Here is a 22,453-nt window from a genome sequence, read left to right on the forward strand (position 1 = left end):
TTACTAATAACCCAACTCTACCATAAAATAATCTATATTTGGCTTCCTTGTGTTATTTACTTTTTAGCAGTTTATATCCCAAGGGAGAGCCATGATAAATTAGCTGCAAACTGAATTCTCAGACAACTAAATAAGATAACATATTGAATAGGGCTGTTAAGAATTATCTATGAATATTGAAAAAATCAGCTTTAAACTTCGGCTTTATTTATTCATTAATTAAAACAATAATAATTACATGCCTACTATGTGCAAAATGTGACAGACACGATGATAAGTTAAACATGGCCTAAGAGGACATACACAACAACAGATATTATAGTACTCTAGGAGGTACTGCAGAGGTCGTAGAAACAGGAAATCACTCTCCTTGTTGGGGGTTTAGATGGAATCATAAAGGACGAACAAAAGTTCCTCCAGTAGATCAACCTTGAAGGTTAGCAGGTAGAAGTACACATTTGGGGTTTTGGCATGGTCGATTTTGAGCTTATTTTTTCCTGAAATTAAGTGACCAGTTTGTTCAATTTGTTCAACATCTGTTCATTTACCTTTGTTTTAAATGTTGACGTTCACTCTATTTGGGATTTTTATTGTAAACTACTTCAAACTCCTTTTGGAAGTATTTTGTATAATACAAGTAGAAGGAATAGCACTAGAGGAAGCTACTTATATACCTTAAGTTTATTTCTAAATGCATTTTGGAGTTAATCTATTTATATCTTAAGTTTGTTTCTGAATATACTTTGGAATTTCCTTGCATTTGTAGAACACAACAAAAAGGACATCATAAAACACATTGGTCTCAATTTATCATACTTGTTTCTGAACCTAGAAACAACCACCCAATATAACATTTAATCATGAATAATTTTAAGATTCAAAACTCCCCTTAGTAATATGCACCAAAAATTTTCCTGCAACTTCTAGACCCTACACATTAGCAAAACCCAAAAGGGCCTTGGAAACAGCAATGCTTTTAAAAATGTTAATTCACTGCTACGAAAAGCCATCAGTCTCTCAACTATGTATGTGTGAACCTGGACTGAGACTAGGTGTGCAAACAGCATGCTCACAGGGCCTTAGCTTAATTTTAGTTCAAGAATCCTTCTTTTAGCATACGCAAATAAATTACCTTTATACTAATGAAAATGAAATCTTATGATTACAATAAAAGCATCTAGAAAACTTCCTGTGAAATTCCTTCACAATGTTATAAATAAAGTCCATGTCCATTTGTATGTAATTTTTTTTTTTTAAAGATTGGCACCTGAGCTAACAACTGTTGCCAATCTTTTGGGGTTTTTTTTAATTGCTTTTTCTCCCCAAACCAACCCCTCCCCCCAAGCACATAGTTGTATATTTCAGGTGTGGGTCCTTCTAGTTGTGGCATGTGGGATGCCGCCTCAACATGGCCTGATGAGCAGTGCCATGTCCACGCCCAGGATCCGAACCAGTGAAACCACCTGGGCTGACAAAGCGGAGCACGTGAACCTAACCATTCAGCCACGGGGCCGGCCCCTGTATGTATTTTTATATTTACAGAATTGATGCTTTAAATGAGTATAGATGCTGACAGAAAGAAAGAGGATAATAAAAAAAAAAAGAGGCATGTAATAATAATAAAAAGTAACTGCTGTCCAATAGATTTTTTTCTGCCTTTCTCTCCTTCAAAGTAAAGCAAAAGGAATAAAACAAACCCGACAGAGGATCCCCGGTTTCCCCGCTGCCTGGTACCTTTGCCCCCATTTCTCTCTTTTTTACTGTCTACCACATCCTGCCCTATAAACTTTGACTCTTCAATAAACTACAAAGTTTGCAAAAATAGTCCTCAGAAAATACCGTTCTGATGGTTATTGAGCCCTTCAGCAAGAGGCATAAAGAAAGGAACAACCCCCCATTGCTAGGGAAGGTTAAAGTCAAAAACTTCTGCCTATGGTAGAACCACAAGCTCACATGCTCAGCTTTCTAATATCCTATAAAATCTCTGACCCTACTTCAGTCAGAGAGTCACCAAGTTTTCAGTGCTCTCTGACAATACCTCTGAATGAAGCCTTTAACTTCTATTCCTGTCACTTAAATCATTCTCTCTTGGCAGTAAACTCTATATGCAATTTAGTAAATTAGAAAATATAAAGTAAATGTAGTCCATTCATTTTAAAATGCTAGCTTAAAGCAAAAAATTTGTAGAATTTATAACTGTACAGAATACTATAAAGGTACACAAGGCATATAAAGAAGTTGGTTTCTATTGCTTACTTAACTGCAGAACATCAATAGGATAATCTTACAATTTCAAAATTATACTGTGTAAACAGCACTAATGCTGGTTCCCTTAAATCAGAAGAAAATCTCCAATGTCTTTGATAATACTGCCACTTGACAAGAGTACGTGGTATAATGGTGTTAATATCTCCAATGTCTTTGATAATATTGCCACTTGACAAGAGTACGTGGCATAATGGTGTTAATATTCCATCTATATAGTCAGTAATCTGTCTAGCATGAAATCAACAAACACTTAAAACTAACAGAAATAAAAGTCATTTTGACTGCAACACAAAAATAAAAGTCAGAGAAAAATCAACTAAACTGTGTAATCCTTAGCTTAGTAGAAAAATTCAAACAAGACTTTCTATTAGAATGCAAAGTATTACAAATAGCACAGTCATCTAACAAACTGAATGTCCTAAAAACAAGGAATAAAAGAATCAGTCCACTTTAAACATTTTTATGTTTTACAATATTTTTAAATAATTTCTACTTTTGATCTATAAAAAGAAAAGTCACCTATAATAATATTAAAATAAGGATACAACGGAAAATTACATAAAAATTACTTAGTAAAAATTTTATGTTTTAAGTAAAATAAGTTTAGATCCAATAATTATGTCAACTCTGAGCACGATAAAACAAATTTAACTTACCTCAAAGTCTGTTTTTCTGAAGTGGGAGAACAAATCTGTCAATAGTTGTGGACGTTTCACCTATTTCTTTCTGAACGAATTCAAAAGCTGGAGCTCGGCTTGCCCATCAGATGCTAGGTAACTATGCCCTAGCACGCTGTGGGAGTTTTGCTCAGGGCTAAGAAATAAAAGAGCAATGGATGGAAAAGAAGCCCCTATTTTTAGAACTCATTTTTGTAGGTCCTCTTTAGATGAGGTGCATAACATTTAGGAAAATGCAATTAAATGTTTATCTGAAGATGAATCATATGTCAGCCATTAGGCAAACACCTCAAGAGGAGTTAAGTAGCTAAATGGGTACCGATAATGAAATTTTCTCAACAAATATGTAGTCATTTCTTAAATTGAAAATTTTTCTCAGTAGGTGGTCAGAAAAGATCTCTCAATAGTTGATGTCTTCTGCTTTATTCAATTAGTAAGAAGGTTCACACATTACTGGTTGTTAACTTGAGCCACAGAGGAAAAAACTGAAAGCATTCTACCAGTTTGCTGGATACTAGAACTAAGGAAAATTAATTTCCTTCAAGCCAAAATGACCTAATGACACGTCCAATCCTGGAAAGTACAAGAGTAAAGCCCTATACCTCAACTGTAGGAACACTTTACGTAACCACCTGAGTTCATGACAAATACCGGTACATTCTGAAGGTCAGTGAAGTAATTTCCTCCTTAAAATATCAACCAGTACTAAAAGAGACCACTGCAGGGCAGTGTGAGTCTCTCTGCTTTTCCTAAATAGAAACAGGTTCTTCTCTGAATATATAATTCATACAGGGTAACTTACCATGTTATAGCTTGAGAAAAATGCAAAGAGAATGACTTCCTGATAAAGGTAAAATTATGAACCACTTTCAGTAAAATTTTGAAAGTAGGCAGGAGGATATAATGAAGGAAAAGTCACAGCCCAAAGCCTGCAGTTCAGTGACCTTTAGGGATACTGTAATTACTAAAAGAGGTCAATAGACAACGTGTAGCAGCATTCTTTCCTCAAAAAAGAAAATGGAAACCTAGCTTAAAATTTTAAATGACATCATAAAATAAGAAAGCAGAGTCCAAATAGCATGCCTCATTAAGGGAAGGAAGGAGATATGAGAGGTCCACACTGGCAAAGAGGAATATTTTATCCCTGACATTGTTTAGGATTTCCAGTGTAAGGTGATAATAAAAGGCAAAATTATTTTTAGTCAGTTTTATTATTGTTTTTAAATGCTTTACTGATACCACAGCTCTTTACTGTCTATACCCTGGGGCAGACCACTCCCACCACCCTACCCTTGATATACCACTGTCCAACAGGAAGTCTCAGTTTCTATAGATTTTTCTCACATCTAGAAGTTCTGGGCAAGATCCTTGCTGAAAAATCAATAGATTGACCTGGAAGTCAGAAACCACTACCAAGAGAACTTCCATCTCTTAAGCCTTTAAACCTTACATGTCTGGGTATTAAACATGGTCCAAATGACTTAGCAATGACCTGACAGAGGACCCACCAAAACAAGTTCTTAGACCGCACAGAAAAATCTTTCTGTTTGAGGGACTAAATTCTCCTTGAAAAATTTTTTCATACAATAGTAGTATTTTTACTGAGAGCATATACACGCTAGGTGCCGGAGAGACCACAGTGAGCAAAGTAAACACATTCCTCTGCCTTTGTCAAGTTTACAGTCCAGCGGGGAGAACAATTTAAAACAAAAGCACAAGAAACTACGACCACTGCAATAACAGTGGAAATACAGGAAGCTATGAAAGCATGTATCAAGACCCCACAGTATTTTTCAAACCTCTTTTAACCCAATCCATAGTGAGAAATATATATTTACACTGTAACCCAGTTCCCACATACCTATAGTAAAATGATACACACACACTCACAAATGCATGCATAGATACATCCATACACAGTTAGAACTGGAAAATTTTCGTGAAACAATATTTGCCCTTACAACACGTGACAAACTCTGATATTTTCTATTCTATTTTTATTTTCCTGGTCTTGAACCACTAAATTGATTTTAGGATCCCTGTATGGGTTTAACTCAAAGTCTGAAAAAACACATACCATGGTATTTTCAAGTCAGCTGCATCATTTGCTAGAGATACAAATTCCTGAGCCCCAGGTAAAACTACGGAATTAGAATTCATGGAAGATGGGTCCAAGAAAGCTGCATTTTAGCAGACTCTCCAGATGATTCCTAGGCATATTCAAGCTTGAGAACCCTTGGTGTCATTTAATCTGAGATCTAAAGGATGCTCAGGAGTTATTCAGACAAAGAGGATAGAAAAATGCTACTGTGAGAAGTCACGGTAGATACAAAGATTGAGTGGGCAAGGGCGAGCATGAGATGTTTAAGGAAGTTCAGTGGAACATGAGTCTAGGGCACTGTGGGAAGGCAATGAGGATGGAGAGGCAAGCATGGCTCTTTCTGCAAACTCCCTCTTCTAGTCTGTTCTACACCACCTCAAGAATAATAGATGAGTATTCAGCCTTAAAAAGGGAAGAAATTTTTACACATGCTACAACATGGATGAACTTTGAGGACATTACACCAAGTGAAATGAGTCAGTCACAGAAAGAAAAATACTGTATGATTCCATTTATCTGAGGTACTTAGAACAGTCAAATTCATTGAGACAGACAAGAATGGTAGTGGCAAGGGGCTTGGGGGAGGAAGGAATGTGAACTTGTAGTTTAATGGGTATAGAGTTTCAGTTTTGCAAGATGAAAAGAGTTCTGGAGAGACAGCACAGCACGGTGAATATATTTAACTCTGCTACACTATATACTTAAAAATAGTTAAGATGGAACATTTATGTGTATTTTACCACAATTAAAAAAAAAGAAGCCAACAGTCCTGGGCTGGTATCTGACCTTGACCAGTACAGATCTTCCTCCACTTATGATGGGGTTACATCCTGATAAACCTACCATAAGTTGAAAATATCATGTTGAAAATGCATTTAATACACCTAACCTAGTGAACATTATAGCTTAGCCTAGCTTACCTTAAACGTGCTCAGAACACTTACATTTGCCTACAGTTGGGCAAAATGATCTAACACAAAGCCTATGTTATAATAAAGTGTTGAATATCTCATGTAGTTTATTGGATACTGTACTGAAAGTGACGAACAGAATGGTTGTATGGGGACAGAATGGCTGTAAGCATATCAGTTGTTTACCCTGGTGCTCGCATGGCTGACTGGGAGCAGCAGCTCGCTGCCATTACCCAGCATCATGAGAGAGAATCGTATCAGATATTACTAGCCAAATTCAAAGTATGGTTTCTACTGAACGTGTATTGCTTTTGCACCATCCTAAAGTCAAAAAATCCTAAGTTGAACCATTGTAAGTCAAGGAGCATCTGTATTTGACTACTTTCCCAATGATACTGAATTCCTCTCAGTTCTCAAAGCGATAGCAACCATTCCCTTTTAGGCAATCAAGGCACTAGAAGTATAAACTCTTCTTCCTTTCTGTTCCTAAAAAAAAAAAATCCTTGTAAAAACTTTCTATGTTGGAGAGTTAAAGAAGAGGGAAACTGGAGAGAAGAATCAATTGCAACTTAACCTTGTAATAAATAGCAGAACTCTGCAACTGTCTCAGTGTAGAAGAGATGAAACTGACGAAACACCCCAGTTTTTGGTTACAGATCATAAACTACCTCCTGAGGGTAGCACATATTTATTCTTGACAAATATTTTTGTTTACAAAGCTTTTCCTTGTGAAAGGAAATTTTACATAAAACAGTAATCTCTAAGTTAGCAAATACTCTCATTTGGGGATTCCATAACTCAGTGGTTCCCAAATCTAGCATCAAGTTGTACATAATAATCCTCTGAGAAGCCTTAAAAAAATACAGATCCCTGGCCCCATCCCAAATCTACTGAAGAAGACCACCCAGCAGTGAACCAGGGACTATGCATTTTCAAAGATTCCAAGGATATTTTTTTTGTAGGCATTCAATAAATATTTGTTTAATGAATTGCTGAATGCATTAGTTATGCTACATGTTAGGCACTATGGATTATTATAGTAGAGAACAAGACATAATTTTTCCCCTCAAAGAGCCCACCATTCGATGGCATGGCTGGTGGGCAGGGCAGGTAAGCAGACGGGCATTGTGAGAATAACTAATTTTAGAGAGCACTCATTACGTCCCAAGTGCTGCTCAACTCTCTTCATGAATTCTATCAGTTAATCTTTATCAAAGCTTCCAAGGACATTTTTATGTGTAGCCTATTTGGGGAAATCACTCAACGGAAGGACAGTTATGGGAACGGCTGCCTGAGCACACGCTCTTTCCTCTCTTCACCCTCTCAAAATCTCTTTGAATGACTGAACATAAGAGTACAAAAATATCCCTAGCAGTAGTAGAAAGCCAGGGGGAGTTCTATCAGGAGACCAAAACACTAAGGAATTTCTGGAAGATATAAAGCAGATGGAATCAGTAAAACTGCAAATTGCTGAAGAGCCTGACATGAACGGATCATTACATTGTAAGTAAGTATTGCCGGCAGAACCACAGAATGTTGCCTAGATCAGAGGCAGCAAGTGTTGACAGCAGATGTGGCTCGGTTGCCCAGCAATTATTGAAGGTTTGGTAACAATTTGCCAGCGTCTCACTCTCAGAGCGGCTGACTCCTGAACTGTCCCTAGGTCGAAAACAATGAGAGAAGAAGGGCAGTGCTCTGGGTAAGTTCTGGCAGCCAAGATGAAAAAGGAGCTCCTGTTCCTAGAGGCAAGTTTCTTGTGCACATCCTAAAGGAAAGTCCAAACAGGTGGACATCCTCCTCGCTCCCTACCCTACATCCTCTGCAGACAGAGATCCTGTACTCATAATTCGCATTCATAGTGACTTTTTAAATTTATCTTGAGGAAACAAATCCACCTAGACGCTCATAAATATGAACTGCCACTCACAAATCATAGAAATAAGGAAACAAAGAAAGAGCATTTTTGTTTCTTTGTTTTGTTTGGAGAATATAGGTATTAACTTCAAGAGGGAAAAGTAATTTCTAGAAATCAAAAAAACTTCATCTCATTCATAAAATAAGAATAAGCCATTAGAAAAAAAATACAATCAGACTACTTAGAAATTAAGATCATGAGAGCCAAGAAAAACAACCAAATCAACCAGATGAATAGTACCTCGGAAGAAGAGGTGAATAACGGAATGAACACGTCTGAAGAACGAATCAGATATAACTGATCCCCTTGATTAAGCACAGTACATTTCTCTCAGGGTGATCATCATAAAGAGTACTTTGGCAGGCCCCTCCAGCATTCTGTGAGCTGGAGGAGGGCCCAGGGTTAGAATGGGGGAAAGGGGAGGGGGAGGGCAAAGATCTCACTGCACGTCCCCAGAGGGTGGACCTAGAGAGTCCACGCTGAGCCCTCTGCATCAGCTCTGCTCAGGTTGTGCCTCTACCTGGAATGACCAAGTATCCTTCACATACGAAGGCCTACTCTCAACTTAGAGCTCAGCTCACATACCATCTCCCTCTGGAAAGGCTTTCTTCACTTCCCTTCCCCAGGATGACTTACATTTTCTAATATTCTGGCATTTCACCACAACTAAGTTTAACTCGCTGTATTATCATTACTTATTTGTGTCTCTGTCTTCTTCATGCTCTGAGGGATATTTAACCAGAAGCACTGGTTCTATTCAGATACACAGTCATGCTTACGTGTCATTCATTCTCTAAATATATCTTGCATGCTTACTGGTAGAACTAAATGCACTGTTCTAGTATCTGCAGGAAAACATACAAAAAGAGTTCTGTCCACAAAGCGCACCATTAAATATAGGTACCTCTTCATCTCATCTTGGAATTCTATGAATTGAATAGAGTGCCATCACATTTTGGAACTTTCTGAATTTCCACCAGGTACCTAATAGTTTATGCAAATGGACCTCTAAGAATCCAAGAACTTGGTCAAAACTTAGGAAGCCCTAGTGCATAACAGTCAATACATTTTTCCTCCCCCAAAAGGATATACAGTTGGATATTTTCATTTGCTGAATCCTATCTGAGAGTTTTCTAGGGGGAGTCCAGCTTTACACTGCTGTTTCTGCACTTCTTGACCTCTGTTACTTCTAGGTCACTAAACTGTAAAACCAGGCAACTCTATTATGCCAGGACCATAGCAGGGCACTCAGGCCCTGAAAAGATACTATAGTTATCACTACAGGTATCTGATAGCTCAGCCATCTGAGACATGTGTGTCTTCAGTCAAGTTCGCAGAAACATTTTCTGCTCTCTCCAATGCTCCCCACCTCAGACCTAATATATTCTCTACACCATCTCCTGGACCACAAGCATCAAGAGAAAGAAAGCAGAAAATGTATTTAGCCTCAAAAGCAGACCAGCTGGAAGCACAAGAGGAAGGCAAAGGGCTAAGCCTATGTAGAAACACAGAGACAGCAATTAGTACGAAAATGAAAGCCCTGAGGTTGTTGACTCACACATCTCAATTTCTTGAGAAATCATGCTCTTTAGAGAAAGTTATAAATATTAATCTCATTAATCCTATCTTTATTTGGTTGGGTGGGTGAAACTCTTTTCCAGGTTGCGAAGAAAATTCCCTACACAGAAGCAATTATAAACAATTCCTTGCAGAGGCAGGAGTTCAGAAATCCAGGTATCCTGGGAATCTGGGAACATCATAACCCCTATACACTCAAATTTATGTCTGTCTTTAAATGACTCCTCATAAACAAGACAGCAAGAGAAAGTACTGAGGTCCACGATAGGCTGAGGGAATCTAAGGGTTTTCAGCACCTAAACAGCTAACACTGTGAGACATGAGAAACAACATATTGTGAGAAAGAGAAACTATCTTCTCAAAACAGTTGCTAATGGTTTTTAGGAAGAAATTCCCTAAAGAATATTGAGTGACCCTTCCACTGTCATTGAAAAGAAATCCTACCTCCCCAACAAGATAGAGAAGCAGCTGGAACAGCATTCAACATAAACTGAAAAGAATGTGAAAAGTCTTTCAGAAAACTTTAATATTTTTTTCACAGAAGAGAAAATAGACTAAGTGTATTTTCTTTGAAATAATGCCGATATGCAAAGCTTACCACCTGGATTTAATCTCCAACTTTTAGAGATATAGTACAGGGATACAGGGCTAACACTTAAGTCTGATGGAGGAGGAAAAGATGCAAACAGAAAATGCACAAAAAGTAAACTGGCTTTTAATAAACAAAAGCGCAGGCCTGGAGTTCAGGAAGAGATGTGCTCTAGACTCTTTTATACTTAATTCTTACACTGTTATAAAAGTAGGTTCAAAGAACAGCCTTGAAGTGAAACTGAAGAACTGAGGGGTAGTTATAAAGCCTAGTTCAAATTAAGTGGCCGGGGGAAGGAGGAGAAGCAAAGAATTAAGGAACGAATAGAGGTCCTTTTGCATTGAAAAGTCTGACTGCTTGTCTCAGCTCCAGTTCTGAAATCTTCCAGGTTGACACTGAATGAGAGCATTACAATATAAAGGAAGATATACTTCAAATCTTTGAAAAATAAAATTCATTTATTTATATATTCTATATACAGTCTCTTAGCAGCATTAATTCTAAGTAGGGATCCCAGGTTACAAGTTATAATCTAATTACCAAGTGGCTCAATGACAAATGTAGCCTGCTATATCAAAATTGCTTAGTAGCTCTACAGATTGTAGATGATAATTTATGAAGAAATTCTAATTTAACTGATTAGTGCAGTAAGTGTCACACAAAGGACAGCAAAACATATGTTGACATTTCCACATACACATGCTTTACTAAAGAGCAATTAAACAATTGTATAACTAAACAAAAAGCACATACCATACAAATTTCATCATTTTAGCATTAGAGGCACTAATACACACCAGAGCTCTGTTTTTCCACAAAAAACTCTGTCATAGATGGCCCTATTATTTTCCAATTTAAAATCTTACATACCAACAAAATTCTCCAAGGTACTTATAATCTTAACTTAAAGCACTAGAACCCACACCATCAAGTTATTAATAAACGACAAGTTGGGAGTTTCCACTTACGTAGATATATTGTTGAAGCTGAGAAACAGACGTTGGAGGCAGGGCAAATTATCCACATCTCTCTAGAAGGAAACAGAAAGCAAAAATTTAATCAGCTGAAAGAAAAAAAATATTGTACATGTCTTCTTGCTCAGCCGTTGAAATATATAGTCATTTCTATTTACTGCAACCTTGCTAGCCTACTGATTTCTACTGGACATTGAGCTCCATTTTTCTCCACTGCAGATTAAATGGGAGGGTTTCAGTGCATCGGCAGAACGAGCTGCACCACTGGCAAGGTAAAGAGCTCTGAAGAGAGCAGGAAGAGAGGCTGCTGCCAGCCTCTTTAAGCCTGCTTTTGGGAAAGAATCCAAAATGCTACTTCAGCACTTCAACGGTAGCACAAATACAGTATGATCAAACATTTGTTAAAAATCACTTTTAAAAGGAAGCTGTTCAAATGCTTTAAACTGTAAATTTATGCAATTAGCTTTCCAAGCAGTACTGATAACTTTCACAGCTAGTTACCTCACTATTCTCAAACCCTTGGAAATATACCACTCGGTGTTCAATGAACCAATACACTGACAATTCCCCCATAAAAATGAAAGCAGATCACAGAGTCACTGAAGGGCACCTAAGGGCAATTTCCAATCTAAGCAAGAATCAGAGGTTCTTACAACTGGAAATCTACCCTGTTGTTTAGGTATAGCAACGCAAAGCAAGCCACTGCTGTTTAAATACAGCTACCCTTAGCAAATATTGAAACATTTTGGCCCAAATGATTAAAAAAAAAAATCACAAAATAAATACATACAAAGCTACCTAATTTCATCAAGGGAAAAGACAAATCTTCCGGAAAGTATGACATATACTGAAGTAACAGAATCTGAAAAGGAAGTGAAGTAATTACCTAGTCTCCAACCTCATTATTCTAATGAGAAAAAGTAAACAGTTAAGGTTGTTGCAGGCGCAGGGTGGGAGTGGGGTGGGAGGGTGCCCCAGGGTTACCTACTGTCCTAGGGGCAGAGACAGGACAAGATTCTAGTTATCCTGACTTTCAGTGTTCTGTCCGTTAAAATACTGCACACTGGTACTACTCACATAAAATGTTTTTCGTTTTTAAGGGCAATATCATTTACAATAACTCCCAGTTATATGAGTTTGAACAATGCTAATACAAGTATATACATTTTATATATTATTGTCACCAATATTTAAACCTAAATCAAAACTTGTATTACTGTTTCCACAAGTCATCATTTTCCTCCACCCTTTTCTTCATCCCTTTTAAAAATACCACTCCAAGACCCCTGAAAGAATTTAGGATGTGCAGTAAAATTACAAACAAACCCAGCTATTCCAAAAACGGTTCATTTATTTATTTTTAAAAGCTTGTTATACAAAGAAAATATAAAAGTGATAAAATTTGGCAGTCACTTCTCATTGGTTTTTGAGAGGGCACAGGAGAAATGAATCTGGCTTAGGACATTCTCGTATGTAGCTTCCCTTGTGTACCATTCTCCAGGCTTCTCTCAACCCCTTAGATCCTAAACACTGTAAAATGAATACAATTGCCAATGATCAAAACACTGGCTATGTATACCATTCATTTGGCATTACCACTATCAGGCTTACCCCTGAAAAACCTGTTCCACAGATGTGAGTTAGTGATATTTAAGTTTTTCAACCATGGTCAAGGAATAAGTCTGCAGAAAACAGGAAGGCAGCCAAATTCCCCTCAGGGAGTATTAGGCTCTATATGTTGGCAAACTTTTTGAATCATTTCTACCAGCTGCCTCTCTCTGATATTCCCAGAAATGAGAGGGAAGTGGGGTGGAGGAGGAGTGACGGACAAGTGGTAGAGCTCATTTTATTCCAGGGCCCTATTTTCCAAGGAAATGGTAGCTTGCTTCCTATCTGGTCTCTAGAAATAAGAAGTCACAGCCAAATCGAAAGCCCTCTCTGTACTCTTGGGGACTCTCTTCTCCCACATTCCTCCTGGAATCTACTTGAGATATTTCTGGACACAAGCATTGTTTGCTGACATCCAACTGGGAGACACTGAGAAGCGGTAGCCTGGATCTCCATTGAATCAAGGCATCTTAAAAAAAATTGTCCTTTTGAATTCCAGCCTGCCACCTTCAGAGACTACAGAAACCTTTCAAGACATAATTTTTTGCTATTAAAACATAAACTCACATTACATCAGGCTATAATTTGTGAGAAAAGGTTTTTTAAAGTTTGTCTTATTAAATTATAACGTTTTGTATTTATCTTCATTTATGTAACAAAATTTTACCAGAAGTCTTTATCAAATTTTCAAAATCATAAACTGTCATTATCTGGCAGAGCCATAAAAAGATATTCACAACAAACTGAAAAAATAAAAATCAGAATTCAACTACATATGTTCCTGTTACCACTTTAGCAGACACCCTTTCCAGAACTTTAAAAAGCAAAATAATTACCCACAATCACTTTTGCTCCAAAATTCATTTCTATAAGAAAATCATAAATTTTCTTTAATTCTTCTAGCAATTCTGAGATATACTTTGTAATGAAGTTCTGGCATTACAATAAACAAAAGAAAAACATATTCATCATATCATTTATCTATGCATGAGTTATTTACAGAAAAACAAAGACTTATTGAAAGCTACTAGAAGATGGCTCCTCTAACATGAAAGAGTAAACCAAAGATGGAGATATGTAAGATCCAGGAAGTAGATTCACCGTCAGAGGGAGGCAACAACAAATCCAAGAATAACATCTCCATAGCAGGCCTGAGAGTAACCAGTCTATGTGAGAGACAGAGGACAGAGGGTCTAGAAAGGGCATCTCCAAGCGCAGGAAATGAAACAGATAGATTACCTGACATCTTTGCCCATATGAAGAGAAATTTTACAGTTCTGTTGGGGAGTTTGGACATTAATTAATGGTAAATTGAACCTTCAGTTAATGGGGGGAAATGAGACAGTCATTAATGCCAGAAAAGAAAAGTTGAATACCATGGTCCAATATTCACTTTGAAAAGCTCATCTTGCTATGCCAGACACTCCTAATCTACGATCTCATAAATTCATCCATCTGAATCAAGCCTCTGCACTGAAAGACCCACCTTAAACCAGACCCCAAAGAAATCTCAAAAATAAATATCCTTCCTTTTCCCTCAAAGACATTACTAAGACTATGTCAAGGCAGTGTGTTCTTCTTGCCAGTAATAATCTCAGCTTTTTTTTTTTTTTTTAAAGATTTTATTTTTTCCTTTTTCTCCCCAAAGCCCCCCAGTACATAGTTGTATATTCTTCGTTGTGGGTCCTTCTAGTTGTAGCATGTGGGATGCTGCCTCAGCGTGGTTTGATGAGCAGTGCCATGTCCGTGCCCAGGATTCGAACCAACGAAACACTGGGCCGCCTGCAGCGGAGCGCACAGACTTAACCACTCAGCCACAGGGCCAGCCCCTAATCTCAGCTTTTTTTAATCAGCTGGTGGTATTTTGGGGGAGCTAGCATTTGATAATCTGCTTATCCAAAAAGTACAATATAATTATTGTATAATGATGGGGAAAGGAGAATTGGGGGTTTAAGGGTAATGTAAGAAAGCTAAAGCCTCATAGCTTTGAGAAAAAGTCAGCACATTTATTTCACTGTCAAGCGTTAAACCCTCCCGACGAGACTTCTCCTGAAGTAACTGTTTCACAGGCAGAGAAACCACTGCAAAGAAGCATTAATGTTAACATATCTAAGATGAGAAAAAAAGATGAAAGAAATTATTTACATATAGGAGAATATTTATAGCTCATCTGTTAGTAATCTGCTCATAGTCTCAAATTAATTATATTTAGCAAAACACAATTCTGAGAATCACATTTAAAACATTTTGTGAAGTAAGATTGAAAACCATTTTATCTATTTTTAAATGTAATTCTTTAAAAATAGGGAAATAAAACTACTCACTACAAGAGTATTGAGAGGATTATAATTCTTTTTCAAAAGAATACTGACTTGCCATTTGGGAAACATGCTGTCCTACTCTGTTCAGATACAGTTTTCCATATTCCTAAACTTCACAAAAGAATGAAATGAGTCAGCAACCTGACCATGTGTGAAACATCTACCACTGGAGCTATTTTTAGAGCAGCCTCCTGCAGAGGAATAAGGCAGAAGAGGTGAAGAGGCAGAGGCTTTGGCATGCATCAAGCAGGACAAAGATGACGAGAATAAAATCATAGCTACTCCCATTGTCAGCTGTGCTGTCATATAAAAAAGTCAGAGTAAAAATATAGAAGGGTAATTATTTTAATTTTGAGAACTAGAAACAGATTTATTAACAAAGTATTGAGTAATTTTGAAAAAAACAAAGAAAAAAGTACTCCTTTTTATAAAAAGGTTTATTAAATTAATTCCAAAATAACTACTTGCTATAGTCATCACTTTGTGACACAGACATGTATTAAATGAGGAATAGCATGTGTAAGCCATCATATCAACAACTCTAGTTGGACATTTAAATGTCAATGAAAAAAGTCCTTATCTGGCTTTGTTACCCAAAGGCATTAATATGCATATCTGCTTTTTATATTTGCTCACTACCCATTACATGGAAACAGCTATCAGTCACTAGCTGCAAGCTACTCTTCCAGTCTGATTTTCTTCCACATACTGTTACAATCCTCCACAAAAAAGAAAATAAAAGGGAACTAAAAACCACACTACTAAGCAAGCACTAATACTCTAACTACAGAGATTTCCAGTCTTTACAATCTAGGTTAGCTAGATTTAAATGCCATCAGGAAAAAAGAGAATAAGCGTCAATTTCATAATCATAGGCCTCTCCTCACCTGAATCTGCAGTTCAAATTTACACTGCATGCATGATCTAACAAGATTCCTCAGAAAAAATGATCTTTGGCATTCATGCCCCTAACACTCCTGGTAAAATTCTCTGGAAAGACACAAACTGAACGCAGGCTTTACAGCATTATAACTATCCCAAACTACTAACCGTTGAAGAAAAGAATAGCATGAGCAAGAGTCAGCAGAAACTTCAGGTAGCAAATGTAGAACTGCCAAAAAATTAAGAAAATACAATAATTTGATAAAGACTATGGAATAGCTATGCTTAAAATTATTAGAGGAATAAAAGAAACCAAAACATAAGAAAAAAATACAATAGTATAAAGAAAGAAACCTGGGCATTTATGAAAAAAAATCCATGCAGAACTTCTAGAAGCAAAAAATTATGGTCATTATTAAAAACTCAATGGATGGCCTGAAAATGAGATTAAACAAAACTAAGGAGTGAGTTAGTGAACTGGAAGATGGCAATAAAGAAGTAAAAAGAATGCAGAAATATAGCAGAGAGAAATAAGAATGATGAAATTTTAAGAAACAAAGGCTAGAAGAAGAAGGTCCATACTATACCTAGTAGGTGTTTAAGGAGTAGAAAGAGAAGAAATGGGAGGAGGCAATGTTTGAAAATATAAAGACTCAGAATGTTCCCATAATTAATAAAAGATATGAGCCTGCAGATTCAGGAAACATAAATATTAGGTATGCTAATAAAATTACCATATTTAATCAAATCTGATACCATCTTACAATTATTTTATGCAACACTTGGTGAAAATAAACTTATGATTAACCAACAATAAAATAATCTATCACTTAGAATTTTTATTTCATTATTACCAAAAGAGCTCTTTTAGATTTACTTAACCATATTTTTTTTACCAAATATCATTCTTATGCATACATACAAAGTAAATTAAATAAAATAAATTTATCAAATAAGTGAATTCTCAAAATATCTCCACTTACTGTAAAGCTAGAGTAGTTCAACAGCACAGTTTGGCATAATGGTAGACAAATAGACGGAACAGAATAGAAGATTCACAAAAATTCATTTGATTATTACTCAATTTCAACAAAGACCTCAATTCAGTTCAATAGGGAAAGCAAGGTCTTTTCAATAAAAGGTGATGGAGCAAATAAATATCCCTATGTGGGAAAAATGAACCATGACCCCCACCTTCCACCATACCCAAAATTTAATTAAAGATGGATCACAGACCTAAAATGAAAGGAAATCTATATGTCTTCTGGAAGCAAACAGAGAACATATTCGTGATATTGGGATAGGCAAAGATTTCTTGGATAGGACAAAAAAGGCACTAAGGATAAAAGAAAACAATTGATAAACTATACTTTACTAAAATGTAAAGCTCCTACATATCAAAAACATTGTTAAGAAAGCAAAAAGGCAAGCTATACAGGAAATATACATCAAACAAAGGACCTGAATCTAGAATAAAGATATACTACAACTCAATGATAAAAAGATAAACAACCCAATTTTTCTTAAACTGGCAAGAGACTGAACTGATACTTCACAAAACGATACGTCAGAATGACCAGTCAGCACTTGAAAAGATGCTCTATATAATTAGTCATCAAGGAGCTACAAATTAAAATCACAATGAGAATACCATAGAGTCACTGAAATTATAGACTGTCAATGCCAAATGCTGGCAAAGACATGGAGCAATTAGAACTCTCATTTATTGCTAGTGGTAGTGTAAAGTGGTATAATCATTTTGTAAAACTCTTCGGCAGTTTCTAATAAACTTAGATAGCTACCTACCTTATGGCTCAATAATGACACTCCTATGTACTTACCTAAGAGAAATAAGAGCATGTCTGCCAAAATAAACATATCAATAAAAGACTACAAGAATAGTCATAGCAGTTTTATTTGTAAGAGTCAAAAACTGGAAATAATCACAATGCTGTGAACAGAAGAATGAAAAAGCAAACTGTATTATATTTATACAATGGATACAATGCAGCAATTAAAAAGAACACACATTATAAAAAAACATTATCCAAAAGATACAATGTTTTTTCATTCTTCTGTTCAGAGGCATTCATAAGTAGAAGATAAAAACAACAACAAACACACACATAGCAACAGAGATTGGACTGGTGATTACCAGAGGGGAAGTGGGGTGGGAGGGGGACGAAAGTGGTGATTAGGCACGTGTGTGTGTGTGTGTGTGTGGTGATGGATTGTAATGAGTCTTTGGGTGGTGAACATGTTGTAATCTACACAGAAATTAGAGAAATTGAAATATATAATGATGTAAACCTGAAATTTATATAATGTTATAAACTACCGTTACAACAATAAAAAAAGAATTAAAAAAAAAAGAAAAACCACCGATACATACAACAAAATGGATGAATACCAAAACATTATGTTTAGTACACACAAAAAACATACTTTATATATATATATCCTTTATAAAAAGTTCAAAAACAGGCAAAATTAATCCATGGGGATAGAAGTTGGAAAACCTCTGGGGCGAGGAAAGGCATTGACTGGAAAGGGGCACAAGGAACTTTCTGGAGTGATAGAAATGTTTTCTGTCTTGATCTGGGTGGTAGCCAAATGAAAGTACACTTGCATTAAAAAAAGTTATTAAACTGTACAGTTAAGATTTTTGCAATGTACTGTATCTAAATTGTACCTCAATAAAGTTTGGAGGAAAAGTCTTCACATTTAGAGTTCAGCTTTTGAAGCATTCCTTAACTAATAATGTCTATGCTTTTCACACAGTATTGTCTTCTGTGCCATCAAGAACATTGGTGATGGGGCATAGTGGTTAAGTTCGCACACTCCACTTCGGCAGCCTGGAGTTAGCGGGCTCGGATTCTGGGTGTGGACCTACACACGACTCATCAAGCCATGCTACGGAGGCACCCCACATACAAAATGGAGGAAGATTGGCACAGATGTTAGGTCAGGGCCAATCTTCCTCACACACACACAAAAGACCATTGGTGAAGCAGTATGCCCTAAAAATGTGCTTTAAGATTGTTGTCTATGGGGCCTGCGCTGTGGCTGAGCGGAAGTTTGCCTGCTCTGCTTTGGTGGCCGGGGCTCACCAGTCCAGATCCAGGGCATGGACCTACACATGGCTCATCAAGCCATGCTGTGGCGGCATCCCACATAGAAGAACTAGAATGACCTACAATTAGGATATACAACGATGTACTGGGGCTTTGGGGAGGGGAAAAAAAAGAGAGAGGATGGAGGAGTGCAGAGTAGATTAGAAAATAAAAGGGGACTGGCCTGGTGGCATAGTGATTAAGTTCACATGCTCTGCTTTGGCAGCCCTAGGTTCAAGGTTTGGATCCTGGGTGCAGACCTAGCAGCACTCGTCAAGCCATGCCATGGCAGCATCCCACATAAAATAGAGGAAGATTGGCACAGATGTTAGCTCAGCAACAATCTTCCTCAAACAAAAAGAGGAAGACTGGCAACAGATGTTAGCTCAGGACCGATCTTACACATACACACACAAAAGGTTGTTGTCTACAGGATTTTCTTCCGAGCTACTGACACCCTATCTGATGTTTTGATATTGTTAAGATAAAGAAACACTAGTGCTATGGTCTGAATGTCTGTGTCTGCCCCAAATCCCTATGTTGAAATCCTAACCCCCATCATGGTATTAGAGGTAGGGCCTTTGGGAGGTGCTTAAGTCATGAGGGTAGAGCCCTGATGAATGGCATTAGTGCCCTTATAAAGAGACTCCCCAGAGAGCTCTAGCCCCTTCCACCATGTGAGGACACAGTGAAAGGGCACCAGCTATGGACTAGGAAGAGGGCCCTCACAGAATGCAACCATGCTGGCACCTTGATCTTGACTTACCAGACTCCAGAGCAGTGACAAATTTCTGTCGTTTATAAGCTACCCAGTCTGTGGTATTTTGATATGGCAGCCCAAATGGACTAAGACACCAGCATGGATTATTCACACAGCTTCTTGACACTTTGACATTTCTTTCACTCACTCCAAGGAGTTTGCTGAACGTCTCCTGCCTTCAGCTGCATTGCTTGGCATGTGATAGGCAACCTCTCTGAAGCTATCTTAGTAACAAAATGTAACACAGCTTCATCTATACATGGTTGTCTTCCTTTTAAAGTATTTGATTGTTAATAAGCAAAAAATGTGGAATTGCAGTCATTCCTCCAATGAAAAATATATTTCACTAATACTAAAAGTAGGTCTTTGCTGTTTGATTTCCATGCCTTCGTGAATAATGTTTCATTTCAAAGTCAAATCATGGTGTAATCTTTTAAAATACATTTTGAACACTGATTAAATTCAAAACATGTAGTACCAACAATTGAAATGACTACAGTATAAACAGTTAGAGCCAAGTTCACATATATTCAGGCAATGAAATTGCTGTAGCCTGTCCAACAGTGATTTTAGATGTCATAGATGTAAGACATGTCCAGACTTCAGAGTTGTTTGAAATATGGAAAAATGTGTCTCAATTGGTGAAATATGGTAGTTCCACATCATATACACACCTTAGTATGGGAGAAAAAGAACTGTCAACCAAGTCAAACATCAGTAATGAATAAAAGCAAAACAAACACATTATTAGACAAATTGAGACAGCTTCCTACCACGAGAGGTAGTAAAATACTCTACTTAAAAAAAAAGTTTCTAAAGTTTTCTAAGTTATATCTTTTGGGAGGAGTGGTGAACCCAAACAAACATGTGGGTGAATCCAAATAAGCATCAACTGAAAACAACAGCAACTAAAATATCTAATTTGTGGAACAGAAAGACAAAAAGAAAATACTAGACAACAAAAATGTGTAAAATTGGAGGGGCTTACTGGATTAAATGTTTTCAAGGTCCTTATTTGAGAAGAGGGTAGAGATGTACACTAACTCTATAATTTAAGTCAAGCATGTATTTTAAAATGTTAAAGAGTACCCATTAAAGTGAATAAGAAAGAGCAGAGAAAATAAGGCACAAGAAAAAAAAAGTACAGGAAAAGCAAGACAAATAGAAAGCATGAAATAACATCAAAGTGATAAATCTAAATATGTCAGTAATCACAATTAGTACAATAGAATAAAGTTTCTGGTTGAAAGACAGATTCTCAGATTATAAGTGAAAAGAGGAATTGTGCATTCTTTATAAGAAAAAGGTTGATAAAGAATACTTAATATGATTCACTGAGAAGCACTCAGCATCACTTGTGGTGATATTCCTGCCAAAAGTGCACAAGCTGAATCTAATCATGAGGAAACATCATTAGATAAGCCCAAATTGAGGGACAGTCTACAAAATAATAAACCAATACTATTCCAAAATGTCAATGTCATAAAATAAAAGGAAAGATTCAGGTACTCTTCCAGATTAAAGAAGACTAGCGAGACAGAAGAACTGAATGCAAAGCATGATCTTGAATTTTCTTTTGCAATAAGGGACACTATTGAGAAGATTGGGAAAATCTGAATGGGATCTATAGATTAGATAAATAGCATCATATCAATGTTAATTTCCTGGTTTTGATCATTGTAATTTGGTTATATAAGAGAATTCCTTGTTTTTAGGAAATACACACTGAAGTATGTGGAGATAAAAGGGCATCATGTCTGCAACTTACTCTTAAACAGTTCAGGAAAAAAAAAAACATATATATACATAGAGAGAGAGAGACTGGTAGACATAAAGTGAAGGGAAAAAAGAGAATGACTTTGAGAGGCTAAATCAATGTACTAAAATGTTATCATTTAAGTAACCTGGGAGGAGGGTACTGGGAATTCTTTATACTATTATTGCAACATTTTCTGAAATTATGTCAAAATTAAAAATTACAAAAAGGTTGGGGCCGGCCCAGTGGTGCAACAGTTAAGTGCACACATTCCGCTTCAGCAGCCTGGGGTTCAGCGGTTCAGCTCCCGGGTGTGGACATGGCACCGTTTCACAAGCCATGCTGTGGCAGGCATCCCACATACAAAGTAGAGGAAGATGGGCACGGATGTGAGCTCAGGGCCAGTCTTCCTTAGCAAAAAGAGGAGTATTGGCAGCAGAGGTTAGCTCAGGGCTAATCTTCCTCAAAAAAAAAAAAATCACAAAAAAGTTAAGGAATAAAAAAGATATACCAGGGGGCTGGCCCCGTGGCCCAGTGGTTAAGTTCGCACACTCCGAGTTGGCTGCCCAGGGTTTCACCGGTTCAGATCCTGGGCACGGACTCAGCATCGCTCATTAAGCCATGCTGAGGCGGCGTCCCACATAGCAGAACTAGAAAGACCTACAACTGGAATATACAACTATGTACTGGGGAGCTTTGGGGAGAAGAAGGAAAAAAAAGAGGAAGATTAGCAACAGATGTTAGCTCAGGACCAATCTTTAAAGAAAAAAGATATACTAGGGGAAAAAAAACAAAAGAAAGCTGATCTTAACATTAGACTAAATAAATAACAACAAAAAATTGAAAATGCCACGATTGTCCATAAATAAAAGAATATTTAATTACAATCATACAAGGGAATAATACATAATTAAAATTAGTGATCTAGAGCTACAAGTATCAACATAGATAAATCTCAGCATAATGTTGATAAAAGCAACTTACAGAAGATATGTACAGT

At 36.9% G+C, this 22,453-nt stretch overlaps 1 protein-coding gene across 9 annotated transcripts in view; it reads right to left on the reverse strand.

Moving 5' to 3' along the window:
• LRRC49 (leucine rich repeat containing 49) overlaps window positions 1–22,453 on the reverse strand; it is a 137,880-nt gene that overhangs the window by 86,968 nt on the left and 28,459 nt on the right. For 7 of the 9 annotated variants that reach the window (XM_014848223.3, XM_014848222.3, XM_070498953.1 and 4 more), the window contains one exon: window positions 11,008–11,069. In XM_014848223.3, the coding sequence (XP_014703709.1) occupies window positions 11,008–11,069 (62 nt within the window). Of the gene's footprint in view, window positions 1–2,924; window positions 3,701–11,007; window positions 11,070–11,177; window positions 11,307–22,453 lie in introns of those variants that run through there. The other 2 variants (XM_070498965.1, XM_070498969.1) reach the window with 2 other exon arrangements.

The sequence above is a fragment of the Equus asinus genome, chromosome 2, assembly GCF_041296235.1.
Source record: "Equus asinus isolate D_3611 breed Donkey chromosome 2, EquAss-T2T_v2, whole genome shotgun sequence".
Taxonomy (NCBI): domain Eukaryota; kingdom Metazoa; phylum Chordata; class Mammalia; order Perissodactyla; family Equidae; genus Equus; species Equus asinus.